Consider the following 20,599-nt stretch of genomic DNA (forward strand, 5'->3'; position numbering starts at 1 on the left):
ATGTCCCTGGTGGAGATGATCCGGCTGTGGCAGGAAGGGGTGTGCGCAGCAGACGGGAAGGATTGGAGGGCGGCCCTGGCTGCCTTCACGGCCGTCCAGAACCCCCCTGCCAAGATCTGCTTCAACATCGGCTGCATCCACCTCGTCCTGGGGAAGCTGGCCGAGGCAGAGGAGGTGAGGTACCCACAGAGCCCAGCTTAAGCCCCTTGGCTAAAGCAGCACAGGCTCTACAGCCTCCATTTTTTATAAGTTTTCCCTTCTCACCCCCTTTTTGCCCCACTCCTACCTCCGTGCAGGCGTTCACCCGGAGCATCGGCTGTGACAAGCACCTGGCAGTGGCGTATTTCCAGCGAGGGACCGTGTTTTACCGCAGGCAGAAGTGAGTGGAGGGCTTTAACGTTTGGGTTTTGCAGCTCGCGGAGATGCCAACCTGCAGCTGAGGATGGCTCCAGGAGGGTTGGTACCCCAGGGGCCAAATCACAACCCCTCGAGGTAAAAGAGAGGCTCCTGTTCATCAGCAGCACAGTCTTGGGATTAACACCAGCCTCGGAGCATCTCCCCTCCCCTGCGAGGAGTTAGGAGAGACCCAACTAAACTCAAATGAGTTTAAGTAAAGACTTAGAGGTGCCCACAAAGGGGACCAGGCAGGCAGATTGCCACCACGAGGTGCTGACACCCTTGTCCTCTGCTCCGCAGCCATGAGAAGGCCGTCAAGGACTTCAAAGAGGCGCTGGCCCAGCTGCGAGGCAACCAGCTCATCGACTACAAGATCCTGGGGCTGCGCTACAGGCTCTTTGCTTGCGAGGTAAGACAGACTTAACCGGCAGTTTTGATCCCAAAGGGCTGTTCATCAGGTCAAGAAACCCAGGGAGAAGACAGCCAAGGTCTCTTTGTGCCTTGCAATGAAGGAAGCAAGCTGGTGCAGCGCTCTGCACGGTGCCACCACCCTGCTGTCCTCTCCTGCACCGCGCTCCTGGCAGGGGTCCGGCTGCTCCAAGAGCTCGTTCCCTTGCTCCCACCCCTCTGGCAGATACTCTACAACATCGCGCTGGTGTACGCCACGATGGAGGACTGGAGCAAAGCTGAGGAGCACCTGACGCTGGCCATGAGCATGAAGAGCGAGCCCCAGCACAACAAGATAGACGGGGCGATGGAAGCCATCCTGGTAAGCAGGAGCAGGAGCTGGGAGGAGGGAGAAAAATCCCAGTGACAAAGAAACCACCTTTTAGCTACAGCTTTAGCAGAGCAGGAGAAAAACGTGAGTGTCATACCGAGACATGAGTTGGTGGGAACAGCTTTGGATCACCAGGGAGGCAGGGAGGGGAAGATTGGGTTAAATGGACCATGTCAGGGCTGGGGTTGGGCTGTCACGGTGGTGGTTTGGCTTTATGGAGTGAGACCTTAACCCCAGTGGTAGAAGGAAGGGGACATTAAGCAGTCCCTGCACTCACCTCTGACGAGCGCTACGACTTCTCTGTGCTGCAGAAGCAGAAGCTCTGTGAGTTGGTGGCCATTCCCGCGGGGAAGCTGTTCAGACCAAATGAAAAGCAAGTGGCTCAGCTGGAGAAGAAGGACTACCTGGGGAAGGCTATGGTAAGGAAGAAATAGCTTATTTATTCAGGCCAAGCCTGTGGGTCTAGGGAAGTGATCGTCCCTCTGTACTCGGCACTGGTGAGGCCGCACCTTGAATCCTGTGTCCAGTTGTGGGCCCCGCACTTCAAGAAAGATGTTGAGGTGTTGGAGCGAGTCCAGAGGAGGGCGACCAAGCTGGTGAAGGGGCTGGAGGGTCTGACCTACGAGGAACGGCTGAGGGAGCTGGGGTTGTTTAGCCTGGAGAAGAGGAGGCTCAGAGGTGACCTTAGTGCAGTCTACAACTACCTGAAGGGAGGTTGTAGTGGAGTGGGAGTCGGCCTCTTCTCCCAGGCAACTAGCGATAGGACAAGAGGACACAGCCTCAAGCTTCACGAGGGGAGGTTCAGGTTGGACATTAGGAAGCATTTCTTCTCAGCAAGGGTCATTAGCCATTGGAAGGGGCTGCCCGGGGAGGTGGTGGAGTCACCATCTCTGGAGGGGTTTAAGAAAAGCCTGGACATGGCACTTAGTGCCATGGTCTAGTTGCCATGGTGGTGTCAGGGCAATGGTTGGACTCGATGATCCCAGAGGGCTCTTCCAACCTGGTTGATTCTGTGGTTTAGGAGAGCTGCTGACCACCCTCCCACCACCCCTCTGAGCTGCTATCTGCTGCATGGTGGGCAACCAGAGGTGCAGAGCTGGTCCATGCCTTGGGGATGCCCCCGGGTGTGGAGGGAGGGATGGCATGTCCGGGTCTCGCAGGGAGTCTGCAGGAACAGAGGTGCTAAAAGCGTGTTTCTGCAGAGCACGGCCTCTTCTCAGTTTCTCTCCTTAGCAAGGCACGAGGGACAGTCAGTCAGCAACGAGCTGGAAAGGTCCCACCAGAGCTTCAGCTCGAGCCAACATTTTTTCGGGGGGTGCAAAAAGAAGCTCTTTAAAATCTGACACTCACAAACGACCTCAGGTCCTGGGAGGCAGCGCTCCTCCAGAAAGCCACCCATTGGCTGTGCCGGCACCGGGAAGTCGGACAGCCAAGAGCCAAGCAGCTCCTTGGGTGTTGGGGGATCCCCAGAAGCTTGCACACAAACATTTATGAACTTTCTAAACGATGTTTAAAGTCGCCTGTAGGAGGAAAGGGCTCCAGTTGGACATTTTGACTCCTTTCAACATTTGTGATTAAAATATAAAGGGAAACGTTTAGGTAATTAACTGCAGTAATGGTGGGGCTAAGACCTGAGATCGTGTCACAGAAGTAGTCAAAGATGTTTAGCCTAAAAGCACAGCACTTCTTGAACCCAAAGCATCCTGAGGAGCTTGGCTTGGCCAACAGCAAAGGAGGAGGGTAGACAGATGTCTAAGAGAGGTCTACAAGCACCAAGTCACTACCTGTCTGTCTTTGGCTCCAGGTGGTGGCATCCGTGGTGGACAAGGACAATTTTTCAGGATTCGCTCCACTCCAACCACAGGTAAGGCACCACCGATGACCAGCGTCCTCAACTCAAGTTCAGGAGGACATGGGGATGGGTATTGTCCTGCAGCTCGCCCAGGGCTCTGGCTCATGGTGGGGAGCAAACAGCAGCATCGTCACTCACCGTGAACTTTCCGCTACTGCCGTGGGGAGGAGGTGGGTGCTGCCCACACATCTCAGCTGCTCCCTCCATCATCGGGAAGCGCAGCCCAAGCCCACCTACGCCTGTGGTTGAGGTTAAGCTGGTTCCCTGAATGGGGAAGTCGTGGCCTGGCGGCACATCCTCTGCCCCTGCCGTTGCCGCGGGGTGATGGCTTTCGTCAGGGAGCGGCCTCAGACCCTCCCCGTAAGATTCATTAGGGTTCCTCTGTCCAAGCTTGAGTGGAGAAGCAAGAGCAGTTCTGCTTTCATTCTCCATCCTCCTCCCAGTTCCTGAAGCCCTTCGCATTTTCCACGCCGTTGTCCTGATGATGTAGCAGCATCTTTCTAAAGGCATCTGAGAGTTTGTACTGGAGCTCTTCGAGAGGCTATGGGGGAGCGCAGCTGCTGCAGCCCACAGCACCGTTCCACGAGATCAAATACACTCTTCTCAACGAGTGTTGACACCTCGCTGCGGGAGCCAGGCCCATCTCAAGTAGCTTCTTCAGAAGGTTGATAAAACCCACCGAGACCTTAAATCACTCAGGCAGGAGAGACCATAAAGCACTACGACGGCAGCTGGGTATTTTACAAGCACAATAATAGAAAGATACAAGGAAGCACAACTTAGTTGTCATGGCACTGAAGGCGGCTGCTTTACATGTCAGGGTGGCAGAGAGCTGCCAACCTTTGCAGCAACCAGCTGCAAAGCAGCAAAAAAACTCCCTTTAGGTTCAAATCGTCTGACCTGACACCAGCACAGGGAGGAAGGACCTGTGTCGGGGTGACAGCAGGCTGCAGGACATTCCTGCAAAGCAACCAAATTCCTCCAGTTCACTGATCCTCTTCTTCTTGTCGGCAGGCCTCTGGTCCTCCACCCAGGCCCAAGACCCCAGAAATCCTCAGGTGAGTTGGATGAAGGCTGGACAATGCTGCTAACAGAATCACACAGAATCAGTCAGGTTGGGAGAGCCCTCTGGGATCATCGAGTCCAACCATTGCCCTGACACCACCATGGCAACTAGACCATGGCACTAAGTGCCATGTCCAGACTTTTCTTAAACCCCTTCAGAGATGGTGACTCCACCACCTCCCTGGGCAGCCCCTTCCAATGGCTAATGACCCTTGCTGAGAAGAAATGCTTCCTAATGTCCAACCTGACCCTCCCCTGGCGAAGCTTGAGGCTATGTCCTCTTGTCCTAAACCCTAACCCATGCACCCAGGTCCAAGCCCATCCTGTGCCACCACAGTTAGCATCCAGAACTCCACGGGGGTGGGCAACAGATCGCAGAACCCAGGAGGCAGAGGTCTGGGTTCCTCCTACGAAGTAAAACCACCATGTCTCCCACCTTCCTGACCCGGCCGCTGCTCCCGCACGCAGGGCCCTCGAAGGGCAGCCGCACCGTGTCCTGTACGAGTTCATCCCCGAGACCGACGAGGAGCTGCAGGTCCTGCCAGGAAACATTGTCTTTGTCCTGAAGAAAGAGAAGGACAACTGGGCTACGGTGATGTTCAACGGAAAGGTACCAGGGGCGTGCTTGGCGAGGGGGGTGGATGGATGATGGGGTGGACGCAGTGAGGTTCTGCAGAGGACTTGGAGAGCAAAGCCTTGCCATCAGCAACTAAATGAGTTTCTGACTTAAGTCCCTTACGTCCACCCTGGCTTAGGCCACAGGGTTCAGTGAAGCCACCCAACCTGCAACAACTAACCTTCAAGCCTCAGGGACTCTCCTGGATTCAGGGCAGTGCAAGGACAAGCTCCGTTGCATCCTCCAGCAGCGGGTTGACTCCTTGCCAAGCAATCCCCACTCATCTTTCCTTCCCCCACAGAAAGGGATCGTCCCCTGCAACTACCTCGAGCCCGTGGAGCTCCAGAACAAGCTGCACATCCAGGTGAGGAGGCCCGCGAGGAGATGGTGTCAGGGGGAGGGTAGATCCTCACACATTCACCCACCAACTATTCTGGGTCTTCCAGTAGGACCCACACCTGCAGCTCCCTCCCTCTCATAAAGCTGGGGTTGGTTCTTCTGGCTCATGGTCACCTTAACATGAGCTCAGAGACCTGCAAAGTCTGGGCAGATGCTATGCCGACAGCCCCTGGGTGGTGGTTGGCAATGCTGGGGAGATGAAGGGGTAGCAAAGTCACCCCTCCCCTGTTCAAGACCCCAAACAGACCTTGGGAAAAGAGCAGGCTGGAGGGGAGGCACCAGGAGGCAACAGCTCCCTCAGGAAGGGTGGGATTGGCAGCTGCTTCTCCTCTTTCTTCCCATCCGGCACAGGAAGAAGTTCCTCTGGAAGCCGAGATCCCAGAGCCACCCAGCTCCACCGCTCCAGACAAGCCGCGGCGGCCAGCACCAGGTCAGCGAGGGGAGCTGAAGGGATGGTGGTGCCTTAGGGGCGAAACCCCCAGCAGCAGGTCTGAGATGGGCTCCTCACTGCTGTGTCCTCACACTTTGAGACTAGGGCTACGGCTACGGCTCAGCTCCCTCACATCGTCCTGGGCCCATCCATGGGAGTTAAGGGCAAACATCTCAGGGTCCCAACAACCTCAAAGAGCATCTTTGTGGCACCAAAAGCCATCACAGATCTAGCAGTGGGGCTACATTCAAGAGCGTAGCTCTGTCTCTTCCCATAACGAGCAGAGCCATGTCAAAGCCCTGCCAACACGGAGAGCAGATCCTTGTGAAGGGGCCTCAACAAACCTGCATCAACTCACCCTACCTGGAGGTCTGGATTTAGCTTTACAGCTCCAGGGAAGGACAAGGATTGCCTCTGGTTTTCAGTGTGCACCTGGGGAGATCAGAAGAGCAAAGACACTAAAACCAGCAGCTCATGGTCTGTTTGGGTTTGTGGTTTTGGGTTTTTTTTTAAATCCACCCAGGAAAGACATAGAATCGTTTTGGTTGGAAAGGACCTTTAAGATCATCCCATCCCTAAAGCTGCCATCCCTGGAAGACGGAAGGCACAGAGCCCAAACCTCTGCTTGGTGGTTACAGCTAAATCTGAGGGATGAATCCCACCACAGCTGACGCTGCCTCCGTTCCAGGGACCACCGCTGGCTCCGGGGTTGGTTGCTGTCGCTGGGGATAATGCTGGGTGTCGAGGAGAAGGGCTGCAGGAGACCTGAATGCGTATTTAGGCGCAGAGCAGCAATGCTTACCCCATCCCACCTGCTGAGCCATCTCTTTCTTCCTCCACAGACTATGTTCCTCCTCGTGCGACGCAGCCGAGAGAAGCAGCCAAGGTAACATCTCGTGATCACAGATCCCGAGGTCCATGTTACAAACCCGTATCTATCACACGCTGCAAGGTGCTGACATGCCCAGCAAGCACCATGGCAGTGTCTCAGGTTTTCATCATTCAGGAGCTTCTCCAAAGCATAATGACAGGCCTAGGGGCTGGCAGGTCATCAGGACCCACCTGGGTGACTAGGGCGGTTTTCTGGGAGGTGTCCTGCAGGTCTGCTCCTCACCAGACCCGGGGCTGTCAGCAGAGCCCTTGTACAACTCACGTGGCACTTGAGAAGGGAGAGGTAGGAGAGAGCTTGGCTGTAACGCACGTGCTCTTGGGGAGCATCAGTGCACCAGAAGGTCACGCTGGGGAGAGAGATGGGAAAACGTGACAATCCCAACTCACAAAAAGAATGAGAGGGGTGGACACAGCTCGAATTTGGTCACCCAAAAGCCACCATGAGGTTGCTAAGTGCCCAGTCTATTACTGTGCTGTGTCCTGGGACAAGCCCAGGGCTGCCGACCAGCCACATGTCCAGCCATAGCTTGGGTGGCACGCCCCGAGGGCAGTGCCACCAGCCGCACGGGCTGGCAGCGATGTCCCCCTGATGTGACTCAGGTGACCACAGTTCCCACATCCCGGTCCCTCACCACGTTAGGCAAGCTCTCACCTCCAGCTTGTTGCCCGCAGGAGGCCGAAGCGGCCGTCTCCAGCCCCCACGTCCTCAAGGTGCACTACAAATACACGGTCGCCCTGCAAGTCGAGCCAGGCCTCTCCTACACGGACCTCCTGGCTCTGGTTTGCAAGAAACTGGAGCTCCAGCCCGAGCACACCCTGCTGAGGTGAGGCCCTGGCACGGCGGGCAGTGGGAGCCGTGTTTTCAGGGCTCCCACCCTCACCCCGCGTCCTCTGCGCGCCCAGGTACAAGCCTGTGGAGAGCCAAGCGCTGGTGACCCTGAGCGCGGAGAACCTGGAGGCGGCTTGGAGCCAGAGCAAGGACAACTGTCTGACTGTCTGGTGTGACATCACAGAGGTCGGTGACAGCTCGCGGTGGTGGCCACCTCTCCTGCCTGCTCCTGGCAAGGACCCTCAGCAGATGTTGCCTTTGCTGTCCTTGCTTTCAAAGCAAGCCAGCGGCCTCCTGAAAGGCAGAGGGGCCAAGAGGGGAGAGGAGGAGCAGCAGAGCTTGTCTCTCATCCTGGTACAAAGGAGAAGCCACAGGTGTCCTTACCAGCTTCTTTCCCACCCTAGGGAGAGGGGTTTTTACCCGAGAGCAAACCAGAGGAGTCGCCGCAGGAGGAGACTGGACCAACCCAAGTTGTAGCGCAGTACGATTATGAAGCCACCCAACCTGAAGACCTCGAGTTTCAGGCCGGAGATGTGATACTTGTTTTATCCAAAGGTAATCGTGCTCCTTCCGTGACAGGGGACGGGAGGGACCTCACCCTGCCATGCCGAGAGCCCACAGCAGCTCCTGCTCAGTTCGGTGGGAGTTGTGGGTTCCCAGCATACAGAATCACAAATCACAGAATCAACCAGGTTGGAAGAGCCCTCTAGGATCATCGAGTCCAACCATTGCCCTGACACCACCATGGCAACTAGACCATGGCACTAAGTGCCATGTCCAGTCTTTTCTTAAACACAAAATAGTTTCAAGACGGGAGAGTTTCACTTGAGCTGTGTTTAACTTCACTGATCACAGTTTATCTTTTAAAGAAGATGCCTCACTTTGGCCGCTGCACCCTGCCTTACGTCAGGAACGAAGGCAGAGCGACATCCCAAAAGGCTATTTCTCCCATTCCTCTCATCTGGCACCTTTCTCTGCCTGGTTTTAAGGGTACAATCTTCTATCAGCCCCCTCAATCCTCTTTAATATTAGTCTACAGTGACGATGACAAATGAGAATTGAGGCTTAAATACAGACTAAATCTCAGCAAGATCTAGCACACGGTTTTGAGCTGGACCCTTCCAAGCCTGTGCAGAACGCGCAGCAGGGAGGATGGGGTTACTGTGCTCCAGCAAAACCCACAGGTGGGTCCACATCGGGCCAAGAATTAGGTACAGACCCACACAGGGCACGTGTTTCCCTCCTCAGCTGAGCCTCTGAGTGAAACCAAGACAGAAATTGCTCTAAAGGCAAAAAAAAAAAAAAAAAAAAGAAAAAATTATTATACTTTTTGAGAGGAAGATGGAACAGCAGGTGCAACTACGCTTTAGGTGGTGTCTTGAAGAGGACAATGCAAGGCTCAGATCCCTCTGTACTCAGCACTGGTGAGGCTGCACCTTGAAGCCTGTGTCCAGTTCTGGGCCCAGCACTTCAAGAAAGATGTTGAGGTGTTGGAGCAAGTCCAGAGGAGGGCGACCAAGCTGGTGAAGGGTCTGGAGGGTCTGACCTACGAGGAACGGCTGAGGGAGCTGGGGGTGTTTAGCCTGGAGAAGAGGAGGCTCAGAGGTGACCTTAGTGCAGTCTACAACTACCTGAAGGGAGGTTGTAGTGCAGTGGGAGTCAGCCTCTTCTCCCAGGCAACCAGCGATAGGACAAGAGGACACAGCCTCAAGCTTCACCAGGGGAGGTTCAGGTTGGACATTAGGAAGCATTTCTTCTCAGCAAGGGTCGTTAGACATTGGAAGGGGCTGCCCAGGGAGGTGGTGGAGTCACCATCTCTGGAGGTGTTTTCTCTAAAGCCTGGACATGGCACTTAGTGCCCTGGTCTAGTTGCCATGGTGGTGTCAGGGCAATGGTTGGACTCGATGATCCCAGAGGTCTCTTCCAACCTGATTGATTCTGGGATTTCCTCACGTTTTGTTTCCACTGTCTTGTACTCCAGACAGTTTCTGAGCCCCCTGGGCTCTATTTCAATCTACTTTTCCCACCGTGGTTTCGCAGTGTATTCCTTCTTACCTTCCAACCTCATTCTCTCCCTCAGTCCCTTTCCTCCCCATCCCTCTCTCTACCAGGCTTTAGCACAGCTATTTATTAGCAGAAAACCTTAAACCAGTGACCTCGGGCCTGTCTGTAGCACGTGGAGGTTATTATGCTCCTGTACACCCCGAGGGTGACAAAAACTGTCTCAATTTTACCTTCCAGTGAATGACGACTGGTTCGAAGGCCAGTGCAATGGGAAGATTGGCATCTTCCCGTCCGCTTTCGTTCAGAAGTCTGACACCAAAGACCCAGAGATGTGATTTCAGAAGAGCTTGAAGTCGTGGACATGGAAAGAAATTAAAGAATTCAACTGTTGCAATTAAGAAGTTTCCACATTAATCATTGCGTTTGAAAATGGACTTAAAATATTGTTGTTACTTGTATTAAAAGGTTTATTTTTGATTTTGCCTTTTGCATTGCTCTCTAAAACAGCTACTCATTAAAAAGTTGAACACATTCAGCCCTAAAAACTCTGCTTACCAAGAGACTTGCTACTCACAGCTCTGTCCCACCCACCCCATCCTTAGCAAAACTTTTATATGGACAAGCCCGTGGCTGGGAAAACCCATGAGAGGCTGGTGCCACTTGCATTTCCAGCCCTGCCAACAGATCCAGAAGAGGAACTGCCCTTCAGGAAGCTGCAGACCAGGAAAGGCTGAACTTCCAACAGCATTTACTGCCTTAAAACATGACTGCCAACCCCAAGAGCCTAAACAAGAGACGCTGCGTGGCCTCACCCTGCTCCAACAGGTGGCTCACTTCAAAACCACAGTGACTTTAAAACCAGCCACCAATAAAAATACAGACTTTTTTTTCACCTTTGGGAGCCGTATCTCCCAAGCTTTATCTCAGCAGTCAGAAGACATAGTAACTTAGGAAGGCGCTGCCTGGAATCTCAGCAGCAAAGTTGGCCCCTACATATGGATCCTACCTCGCAAGATCTGGAGAACCACCCCCCTTCTCCCAATAACCTAAATCTCGTATTTATTTTTAAAGGAACTTATTCTGCAGAGTTGTTTGGATACAATAAACACCTGTCATTTAAAAAAAAAACAAAAAAACAAAAAACAAAGCATCTCCCTAGTTTTCTTTGACACATTTGCTGTTTAGAAACTGGCTGGAAACAGCCAACACCCAGATTTACAGGCAAGTCAATGGCAGAAGGATCTGTCTCCTCCAGCTCCTGTTGCCTGTGCTCTACCAGGTTCAAGTACTCCAGCCTGCAACCAAAGGGGAGCTCTGCAAGCTACTCCTGTCATGGATTTTTGGTTTGGTACGTAAAACTCACAGAATCAATCAGGTTGGAAGAGCCCTCTGGGATCATCGAGTCCAACCATTGCCCTGACACCACCATGGCAACTAGACCATGGCACTAAGTGCCATGTCCAGGCTTTTCTTAAACACCTCCAGAGATGGTGACTCCACCACCTCCCCGGGCAGCCCCTTCCAATGGCTAATGACCCTTGCTGAGAAGAAATGCTTCCTAATGTCCAACCTGAACCTCCCCTGGCGAAGCTTGAGGCTGTGTCCTCTTGTCCTATCGCTGGTTGCCTGGGAGAAGAGGCCGACTCCCACTCCACTACAACCTCCCTTCAGGTAGTTGTAGACTGCACTAAGGTCACCTCTGAGCCTCCTCTTCTCCAGGCTAAACACCCCCAGCTCCCTCGGCTGTTCCTCATATCATCTGCACTGAGCCCAAGCCAGAATCTCTCCGATTTATTTAGTTGTCTTTCAAATAGGACAAAAAAAAAATAAAATTCAAACCTTCTTCTGACTTCTCCTGAAAAATAACGCATTTTTCAAAGCCTGCAGCCAAGTTACCCAGGAAATAAACGCTACACACAGACATGGATGGAGAGAACATGGTTTAATTAAAGGCAAAGCTGATTTCAGCAGCTGCAGTTCTTGCACAGACAGACAAAAAACACAAAAGAAGCTTACGACACAAACCAGTTTTCTGTTGGGGGCCCCTTCCCTCGCTCCCCCGGGGCATCAGAGGGCAGGGGGGGAGTTCCCAGCCGAGCATCAGACACATTCCCGGGGCCGGCTAACTCATGCACAAGTGGCCCGGTGCAGCTGGGACCCTGGCACTGCCGGGAGTGAGATGGCCAACCTGGCTAGCTCGTCTGGGGCGCGAGAGTCGGTGACGATTCCAACACTGGACCGTCGCAGCTGCCTGGGTGCACAGCTCGAGACACGACCCGGGAGGGCTCCAGGGAAGTACAGAGGGGTTTGGTTCCTATTGCCGCTGGGTGGGAACTTCACTCGTTGATTTTAAAGGAAACACAGCTTTGAAATGCAACAAAACAGTGATGTTGCTATGGTGGAGATTGTGGGGGAGCTGTTTGTGCCCTCCCCAGAGGGGTATCACGTCTCCTCTGTCTTCCCTTTTTGGATTCTTTGGGGCTACCCAGACTCCAGTGTCGCTTCGGCTCCTGCATGTGCTTTAGCTCTGCAGCTGACTTCCAGCTCAGAGATCCTGGATCATCACACACACCCCTACCTGCTAAACACAGCAAATGGACGTTGAGATTGTTTCCGTAACTTCCCTGGGAAACCTAACAAAAACGCTGTCCTTGTCTTTAACGAAGCTTCCAGTCTTCCTTCCCCCTAATAAATAGCACATAAATCGTTTTCCCTTTCCCTTCTGCACCTTTGCCTCCAGGAACAGCATTACGCTCGCTTCCGTGTGCGCGTTACACACGCGTGTCCGCGGGTGCTTTCAATGTCACTCTGGAACTGAAAGTTTGGGGCTGCAGCTGGGGGCGGGGGGGGACGGGTTTCTGCAGAGCTGATCCGTGCCTGCTGGGGTACGTACACCCCGCGCTGTCCAGGCCGGCTGTCGGCTTTACCCAGCCCTGCTGGACCCCTGATTATTGTTCTTGCGAGATGCTGCACGTTGGTAATGAAACTACTCCTAGCGTCCAGCGAAGATGGAAGGATGGAGAGAGGAAGGAAGGAAAAAAAAAAAACCAAAACCAAAAAAAAACCATTGAAAGCTTTCTACCTCGCTATTAAAATGAGTCAGGCTGTGAATGCAGAGACTAGCCTGCCCTCTGTGGGGCTAGCCACTAGGCTACAGTAAAATGTACAGGAATCAAACATTAATTTAAAACCCCCTAGCAGTTACCTTGCTTGTCCAGCAGCGCTGCAATGCCCCCACGCCACCGATTATAGCTCAAACACCTCCCAAGAGGAGGGCATTTCATGCTGGAGTCTCTAACCCACCCACGGGCTGGCCAAAGCCTTCGGGTGAAAGGTGAAGTGGTGTCAAGTGCCAGACTCTCCTTCATGAACCTCCTTCGCTAGCCCAGGAGATAGAGCCCCACCTTGCCACCAGCCACCTCTGAGCGGAGCAGCAACCGGGGCTTTCGTTGCTACACACTGACTACGAAGCACGTCTGTGTACGGAAGAATTCAGTGTGATCTTACTACTGAGACAGTAATAAAGATGTTTAGGAGTAATTTCAACTACATTCTCAGTCAGCAAAGCAATCATTAATGGATTCCTATTTTATTTCCCCAAAGAGAGGAAAAGGATTGAGAAGGTTCTCATTGGCTTCTCCCATCTGCCCTTCGTTCTCAGCTTTTCCTTCCCATGTGGCTGGGGACATGCACGATGGAGAAGGTGAGAGGCGGTGATATCGAGTGACCGAGTGAGCCAAGCAGCAGTTCCTCTCTCCCTCCAAAGGGCCCAGGGATGGGAGAGTTCCTGGTGGTGTTTTCTTGCGCTGCAGACGTTTTGTGCGCACTCAGTGGCTTGGTGGAGCACTTACGCCCTCCTGACAGCGAGGAACAGAAGAGAGGGCTGCCACCTGCACAGGACTGTGTGGGCCAGTCCTGCAAACCCAACATGCCATGGTTTATGGAGCCTTCGTTTGCAAGGGTTGCCACTTCTGTCTCAATGCGGCGGGTTCATGGTGCCTTGGCCGCGTTGCTGCTTCTGCTTCTGCTGCATTAACAGCTGCTCCAGGGCTGAGGGTCCAGGGTGCATCATGGAACTGGACCAGATGGACTAAAAACAAACAGCCAACACTAGCACCTCCTTGGGTTAAGACAGATGAGAAAGCAGAGACAGTTTTCTATATCCTCTCTCTTCTCTTTATCACTCATACCTGGCTTATCATGAAAGTTATCCAGACTTCAAAGCAGGCCTTCTAAAGAAGGAAGAAGCTCATCCTCCTCCAGAATCCTCATTACCATAAAAATTCATGCCACATTAACGATTACTAAGTTTAGACTAGTCAAAGCAAACGTTATAATTTCTTCCAGTTCTGCCAGCCTGGTCTTGTTCCACGAAATATTCTAGAACAGCAAGAACTGGAAAGCTGTGACACCTTCCAGCGCCGGTCACACCTCCCACGCTGCCTGCGTAAGTGAACCTGCAGGAAAAACCTTCTGTTCCTGACCCTGAACTCTGGCCCTTGCAATAGGTTAACACCCATCACCGGATCAAGCACCCACTCCTGAGCACAGCCGCAGTCAAACGTACCTTCAGGCTCTCCATAAGCACAGCTGAGGAGTCCTCCATAGCAGGGGGACCTTGGGCTGCCCAGGTGCCACTGGGAGCGCTGGACTGGTGCCAGCTGCTCTCTGAAGATGACGATGTCACTGGGAGATAGTCCAGGCCAAACCCTCCCATTGCTAAAACGGGGGAAAGACAAGTTCAAAGGAACATGGCAAACCCTCTGCAAAACAAAGGCCATCGGCCAGCTTCGCGTCAGCCTCGAGCCCAGCACTTGCCTGGCTTATCTGTTTTCCAGCGGTCCGTGACCCTCCTGTCTCTGTTGTCTGGAGTCCCAATAGGTCCGAAGTTGGAGAAGGGAACAGAGTTGTGGTTATGGGTTGGAGGGGAGCTTGGCAAGCTGCTGGGGTTGGAGGAGTGAGGAGACTGGCTGGCTGGTGTCGAATGATCTAGTGGTGACAAGGCAAGAGGAAAAAGGTCAACAGAAACGGCAGGAGCCTCCCAATTTTGATCTTCTTAGTGCTGCTGCAAATTCTGCCGTCACCCAGTTTTCTCCAGTGCTGAAGGTCAGTTTTTACTCCCTCCATTACATGAGAGTAATGTTTCAGTTCTGAGTGAAAACTGTTGTGCTGTACAAGAACGGAGCGACTGTGTTTAACACATACATGTGCTTACCAGAAAACCAAAAGCCAAAGTGAGTTTTCCCCATGTGTCTTGAGTAACTTTTCTCAAACTAAAAAAAAAAACTTCTGTCTCCAAGCTTGACAAGCCAATAAAAAATGACATTAGACCTTGAGGAGTTGGCAAGTTTACAACTCAAACTCCCAACTCTGTGAATGTTTTACATTACAATGGGTTTATGCCTTCAAGATAATTATTAAGGAAAAAGCTGGTTTGCTTTGTAGGCTGCTTAACAGGAAAAAAAAAACCCACAAGTGTTCTATTTTCCTCCACGCTCCTCAGTCACATCGCTTCTTTCTTTTTCAAACACCTCCATTATGAAATCCAGTTCCTCCTGCTTTTTCCAAAGAAGCAACACCAAGTATACAAATGTTTGAGTTAAAGCCCTACTCCCAAATGCTTGTCAGGAATCTAAGTTAAAGAGATTTCAGGATTTAACACCTCCTACAACTTTTATCCTGCTTAACTACTTCAATTAAAATCTAGGTTCTTATGCTATATTAATTACAGAATCCCCTCATATTTCTGAGGCTATATAAAGAAAACCAGAAACTTTCAGACATTGTCAGCAGGTATTTTTTAATTTCCAGTTACATTTAACTTGCAGTAGGTTCAGAATTAACTCAAATCCTCTTAAATCACTATACACAAGAAAAATCATCCAGGATTACCTGAGCTGGCTGGAAGGGATGGAGACCACGGAGTCCCTTCAAAGAGAGAATATAGTGAAGTCTCCTGATGGGCAACTGAAGGGGTGACTTCTGTTTTTGTGCTGGTATTCATGTTTTTCCCATATACCTCATTGAACATGCTGTTATTTGGATATCTTTCCTGCAAAAAAAAGAACGTAAGAGTTTAGGTATTGGATTTATTTCAAACACCGAGACTGTACAAAGGAAACAATTATAGATCAAAATATTTCCCTAACTCCTTTTTCACTCCCCAGCCCCCTCTTCTTTGACCATTTTATTTAACATGAAGCCCATCCCATTCTGAATCAGGACAGATTTCTCTGGGCAAAGCCTTCACAAAATCTTCGAATTCCCAGTACTCACCAAAATTGTACCAAGACCCTGCTCAGTTCTCTGGAAGAGAACAGCTAATCCATTGCTCAGGAGATCAAAACCTACACACCATAACACTTCGAGATGTCCCTTTTCAGTCAACTGCACGATTCTACTAAGAGCAAGGGGCCCATGAACTCAGCGAGATCCAACCATACGTCTGCAGAACTACAGCTAGGTGAATTTGGGAAGACAACTGATAAAGGCAAAGATAACCTCGCTGATACAGACTGAAATTAGGCACCCATCTGGATTTCTTTCAGGTTTCCCATTGGTTTGAACTAAAGGATATCCCCATATTTCTGCCACGTTACCTACTTTAACGGCAAACACAAACAGCAAAGGGCTGCAGACTCTGGTCCTCACTTACCTGATTAAGAGAAAAGCCACTGAGGGACAGGAAAGATGATGACTGAGACATCAATTCTGATGGTTTTTCCAGCAGGGACTTCTTCAGAAACCAAAAAGGGAAAAAAAGAGCAGTTAGTGTTCAGCGTGGTGAGCAGGAGGAAAGTGCTATCAGAAACTGCCAAGGTGGTTTTGGTCACCTTTTAAAACCTTCCTTGTTATTTTAGCTCCAGCACCTTGGAGGACAGGGGGAGCAAACTAACAAACGTAGAAAATCAGTAGTTTTCCTACTAACTGTAACTAATATCTAAAAACCAACAACCACGACAGCTGAGAGTCTCGGGCAAACCCCGCTGCCAGAACAGCTGTTCAAATCCTAAGTGTAATATTGTCTGATACATCTAGAGGGGAGATTCCTGCCAAAAAACCCTCTATGGTTGTGTAAAACCTCATACAAATGAGACAGGATCCTTCCCAGTGATCAGAGGACTCCTTCAAACACGATTAGACTCTTGACAGAGTATTTTTCAGTTCCGAGAGCATCCCTGCTGTGTAAACATTAAGACAGTAAGAGCCACGTGCTGTGTTTTTTTTAAATGGGTTAAACAGTCCCAAGTTTCATTTAGCACGCTCTCGTTTTCATTATAAATGACTGTAGAGAGGAAGAAAACAACCCTCAGTGTTTAAAACAGAGGTTCCAAAATTCCCCTGGGGTTCCATGTTATTAGGGACCATGACCTTTTCCATCATCTATGCCCCTCTCTTACAACTGTTACTTCCAGCATAATTTCTCAGCTTTCTCTTCAGTTCTTATTATGATTAAGCAGTGAAAAATAGGCTTGTTTCAGAGATGCTATTTAGGGAAGAAATAGGATCAGTTATCACCGGTACATAAACCAAAGCAAAATTAGAACCTCAGCTGGTAGACAACAAACACCATCAAATTCAGGATCAGGATCACCAAGCCATAGAGTCAGTGAACCCCCAAGTAAAACTGTGTGTGAGCCAAAATGAAAGCTGTGATCTTGTTCCAAATTAAAGCCCTGCTGTGCTCACACCAGCTCAGCACGTCAGATGTTTTTAAAATTATTGTTCAAGCAACAAAACCCCAAACTAGCATCCCTCTCTCTTTAACATGGCCTCAATATCTGGAATATCTTTGCTTTTATCCTGTAAACTGAGGACAAACAGGCTCATTGCCTCGGCAAGCAGCTCCTAGCTTGTTAGATTTTCAAAGTGACAACTCGTTACGTTGAAAGCACGTTGTAAAAGGCAGACAAAATTCACACTCTGCATATCCACACAGCTTGCACAGAGCAGAATTTCCTCCCATTTGTCAGCAGACAGCACCTGTAAGAGCTTCAAAGGAAGCTGCTCCAGAAGCAGCTATTAGTTTCTTAGCAAAGGTATCTAATGAGAGAGAAATGGGTGTCTATTTTGCTACTGGTTCCTCGGGATGGCATGTAAAGTAACTAAGGAATAGGCTTAATCAGAGATTTTGAGTAGAGTCACAAATAGCTCTTCTTTGTTCCTGCTACAAATCTGAAATAGTATTTAATGGCCACGCTTGGAGCCGTACTAGAAAGGTGTAGTGCATTTTCAGAGGCAATTTACAAACTCAGCAGCTCTAAGACCCTCCAGCTATTGAACTAGGAAGGTTTAATGCACAAATGTAGAAATAAATCTCACTCAGTCTGTCAAAAATGACTGTATTTCTACAGGAGATGCTGATTAGCCACTTGCTTACAATCTTCTCCCAAAATCATCTCACTCTTTTACAGTCTCTTCTGCATTTAGTAGGGCAGTTTCCCCCTGTCTTTATGTAATTTTTATATGTAGATTATAATAAGCCACACTTGTTCTGATGACTTCCCACAGCTGAATCTGTGCTCCCCCTGGCCCATACAACTGCAGAAGAGCGAGTGCATTAAACCATGCATCAACACCTCTCCTGTGGCCTGTACTTACAGAAAACCCCACTGTTATTCTGATTTCTGCATAAATTAGCAGGATTCAGCCCAAAAGCTCTACAGTGGCCCTTCAGCTGGCCTGAGCTCTCGCATGAAGCCTAGCTCAAGGGTGAGGCAGGGAAGTGGACGGGGGAAAGAAAGGGATTTCACATTTCTTATAATTTCACAGAAGAAAGAGATGCCAGTTAAGAGTGAGAAGCAGCGGTATTACGTCAAATACATACAAAGAGGCTTCGTCCAGGAAGAGAGGCGAGAGGCCCCAGCAGAGCTGGGTAAAGATCAGGAGGATTAGAGAAAATCAGCTCTTCCTCCTCCTCCAAGGCAGCCAGACTCTTTAACAGGTCCGGAGGAAGCAGAGGGGAGCTCTTGGGGTCCTAGTGACAGAAATGAGCACAGTGAGACAACAGAAGGCAGAAAGGGGAACAGCAAGAGAGGGCGAGGAGGGGCTAAGCCACAGCAGGACGAGAGGAAACAGCCAGAGAAAGGCAGCAGGCGGCATGCAGGAGTGTGAGGTGAGGAAGAGGTGCAGCAGAAGCGTGTCGAGGTACACAGAGAGAAAACGCTGAGCAGAGAACATAACCAGCCACGGGGCCTAAGCGGTACCGGGAGGAGCGCTGCACCCCCAAATGATGGGTTTTAATTAGCGGAGCGTGCGCTTCCCATTGCATCCACACCAAATACTGAACTTGTTTTCACATTCAAGGACAAGGACATGAGGTCTTACAATTATTCTTCTATAGCTGACCTGTGAGTAATTTAGGTTTCAAGTGGAATCACGTTTGCATCTTCTTCCCTCCTCTATTTGTGGAGTTTAAATCCCATGAGACTCATTGCCACTGCTAACGGCTGCTACACCGACGTACAGCTGACCAGACCGCTGGGCCAAAAAACCCCACAAAGTGCTGGTCAAACCTGACACCTTGACTTTTGTGAGGAATGCTTAGAACACAAGCATCAGGGGCACAGCTTCTGTCTGTACTTGCTTGCACCAAGGCATAGTTTCCCTTTTAGGGATGAGAACAAGGCTTTGACCCTGTCTCTGTCTAAAAACCACAACCTGACCTCAGGGCAGAGGCAGACTCCTGTATATTGGCTGGCTTTTCTCTCTGAAGGGTAAGCCAAGTGATCTCAGCTGACCTTCTGAAAATCCCGAGTGCATTTACAGAGGCGTATCTCACCAAAGGTTTAAAGAGGCCTCTGTTTAAGTTTCCTTATAAACATCCCCCAAAAACACTAGCAGACAACTCCAGGACTGTTCATAAATAACAAAGATTGCAAGTTTTATAAACAGCAACACGAAGCAGCACAGCATGAGCAGAAGCAAAGTATTCCATTAGTGCAATCAAGAGCTAAGGAAGTTGTTTGGCTCTCTCACTGTGTGGTGGGATTTGTAGGAAAAACAAACAAAAAAATAATCCCAGACAAGCCTGCTCCTACCACCCTCGATTTCCAGCCTCAATCTATTGCAGCCTCAGCAGTTGCACACACTCAAGATATTATACGGGTGTGTATATCACCAAAAGGGTAATAATTCAGCCTCAATTATTTGGATGGCTTTTATGGTTTTCATCAGTTGCCAGACAAGAATTTTCCCCAAAACTATCAGCTGCCATGTTTCTCGACCTGACAAGACACAGTGCAGAGATCAATGCCACGTCTACACTGAACAAGACTTACACCTACTTGAAACCAAGCCTTCAAGAGCTGGATGCCACACGCAGCCAACTAAAATGGAGAATCCACCACTCTCTGCTGGAATCTCATTTGCTGACACCCAGCTCCCTACTAAATAAGCTCACATTGACCTAACTTGGGGCTACAGGGCATTCCTGAAACAGGGAAACTCCTGGAGTTGTCAGGAATATCAGAGCCTCAAATGTTTTCACCGCTTATAGCACAGATCTTTACCTCAAAGGTCATCCTGGAGACAGCATCCTGCTCTGGGCGGAAGACTCCTTGCCGTTTTCCCCTGCGGTCCATGTTAGACTGCTGTGCCATCACCCTGTTGTCAGCCATGCCATAGGAAGAGTCCCAGTAATATTCTGGCACTTTGACTTCTGAGGGGTTCTGGTTATATGGCTCCATTGGGAAAGGCTTCATTTTTTTCTCCAGAGGTTGCTGTTGCATCACGGGAGGCTGTAATGACTGTTCAAACAATTTTAGAGGGTCCTGGGCCTGCAGGTAATAGGACTGCTTCACAGGCATGATCTTCCCCAGCGAGCCTTGGACTTGAGGTGGGTTCCAGAGCTGCTTTGACGAGTCTGTCTGCGGATACTGAGGCAGAGACACATGATTTCACCAGCAGGTATGAACTGGAATATTAACTGAATGCCTAACTCCACTCAAATCATCCATCTGGCTCTTTTTATAGGCATTCCACAAACATTCTGATTTGCTGTTATTCACCAAAATTCAGTCTCAATAGGCATCTCCCTAGTCAAGCTCTACACCAATGGCCAAGCACAATCCTTACTCGAATCCAGTACCTTATAACCACTTTTATTAAGGTACTGAGCCAGCATCTTGCTGCCCAGAACACCAGGAGGGTCTCACCACCGAGGCCAGACATGCCAGAAGGGAGATTTTCTCCAACACGACGTGAGCACCAAACTAATTGCTGTGAGGGAACTGACGCTGCAACCCAGTTAGCCAAAAGGAGAATGTGGGTGAAGGTCCAGACTTAGTCCTCATGACTCAAACAAGACAACTACAAAGGTCTCAGACAGAAATACCTGA

General features: G+C 50.4%; 2 protein-coding genes across 9 annotated transcripts in view; one reads left to right on the plus strand and one right to left on the minus strand.

Moving 5' to 3' along the window:
* On the plus strand, positions 1 to 9,600 carry NCF2 (neutrophil cytosolic factor 2). The gene is made up of 14 exons (XM_068416953.1): positions 1 to 174; positions 297 to 379; positions 697 to 805; positions 1,031 to 1,165; positions 1,486 to 1,593; positions 2,979 to 3,038; positions 4,041 to 4,084; positions 4,560 to 4,701; positions 5,009 to 5,083; positions 5,458 to 5,556; positions 7,094 to 7,251; positions 7,331 to 7,442; positions 7,661 to 7,811; positions 9,498 to 9,600. The coding sequence occupies exons 1-14, from the start codon at positions 1 to 3 to the stop codon at positions 9,593 to 9,595; spliced, it is 1,548 nt and encodes a 515-aa protein (XP_068273054.1). The 3' UTR covers positions 9,596 to 9,600.
* A 1,583-nt stretch (positions 9,601 to 11,183) lies between these two features.
* Positions 11,184 to 20,599, minus strand: part of SMG7 (SMG7 nonsense mediated mRNA decay factor) — a 58,076-nt gene continuing 48,660 nt past the window's right edge. For 7 of the 8 annotated variants that reach the window (XM_068416822.1, XM_068416825.1, XM_068416818.1 and 4 more), the window contains 7 exons: positions 19,772 to 20,137; positions 18,088 to 18,237; positions 15,916 to 15,996; positions 15,153 to 15,312; positions 14,079 to 14,249; positions 13,828 to 13,979; positions 11,184 to 13,350 (listed from right to left, as the gene is read on the minus strand). In XM_068416822.1, the coding sequence (XP_068272923.1) occupies positions 13,237 to 13,350; positions 13,828 to 13,979; positions 14,079 to 14,249; positions 15,153 to 15,312; positions 15,916 to 15,996; positions 18,088 to 18,237; positions 19,772 to 20,137 (1,194 nt within the window). In that variant the 3' untranslated portion in view covers positions 11,184 to 13,236. The remainder of the gene's footprint in view (positions 13,351 to 13,827; positions 13,980 to 14,078; positions 14,250 to 15,152; positions 15,313 to 15,915; positions 15,997 to 18,087; positions 18,238 to 19,771; positions 20,138 to 20,599) is intronic. The other variant, XM_068416826.1, reaches the window with a different exon arrangement.

Source organism: Nyctibius grandis, chromosome 21, assembly GCF_013368605.1.
Source record: "Nyctibius grandis isolate bNycGra1 chromosome 21, bNycGra1.pri, whole genome shotgun sequence".
NCBI classification, from domain to species: domain Eukaryota; kingdom Metazoa; phylum Chordata; class Aves; order Nyctibiiformes; family Nyctibiidae; genus Nyctibius; species Nyctibius grandis.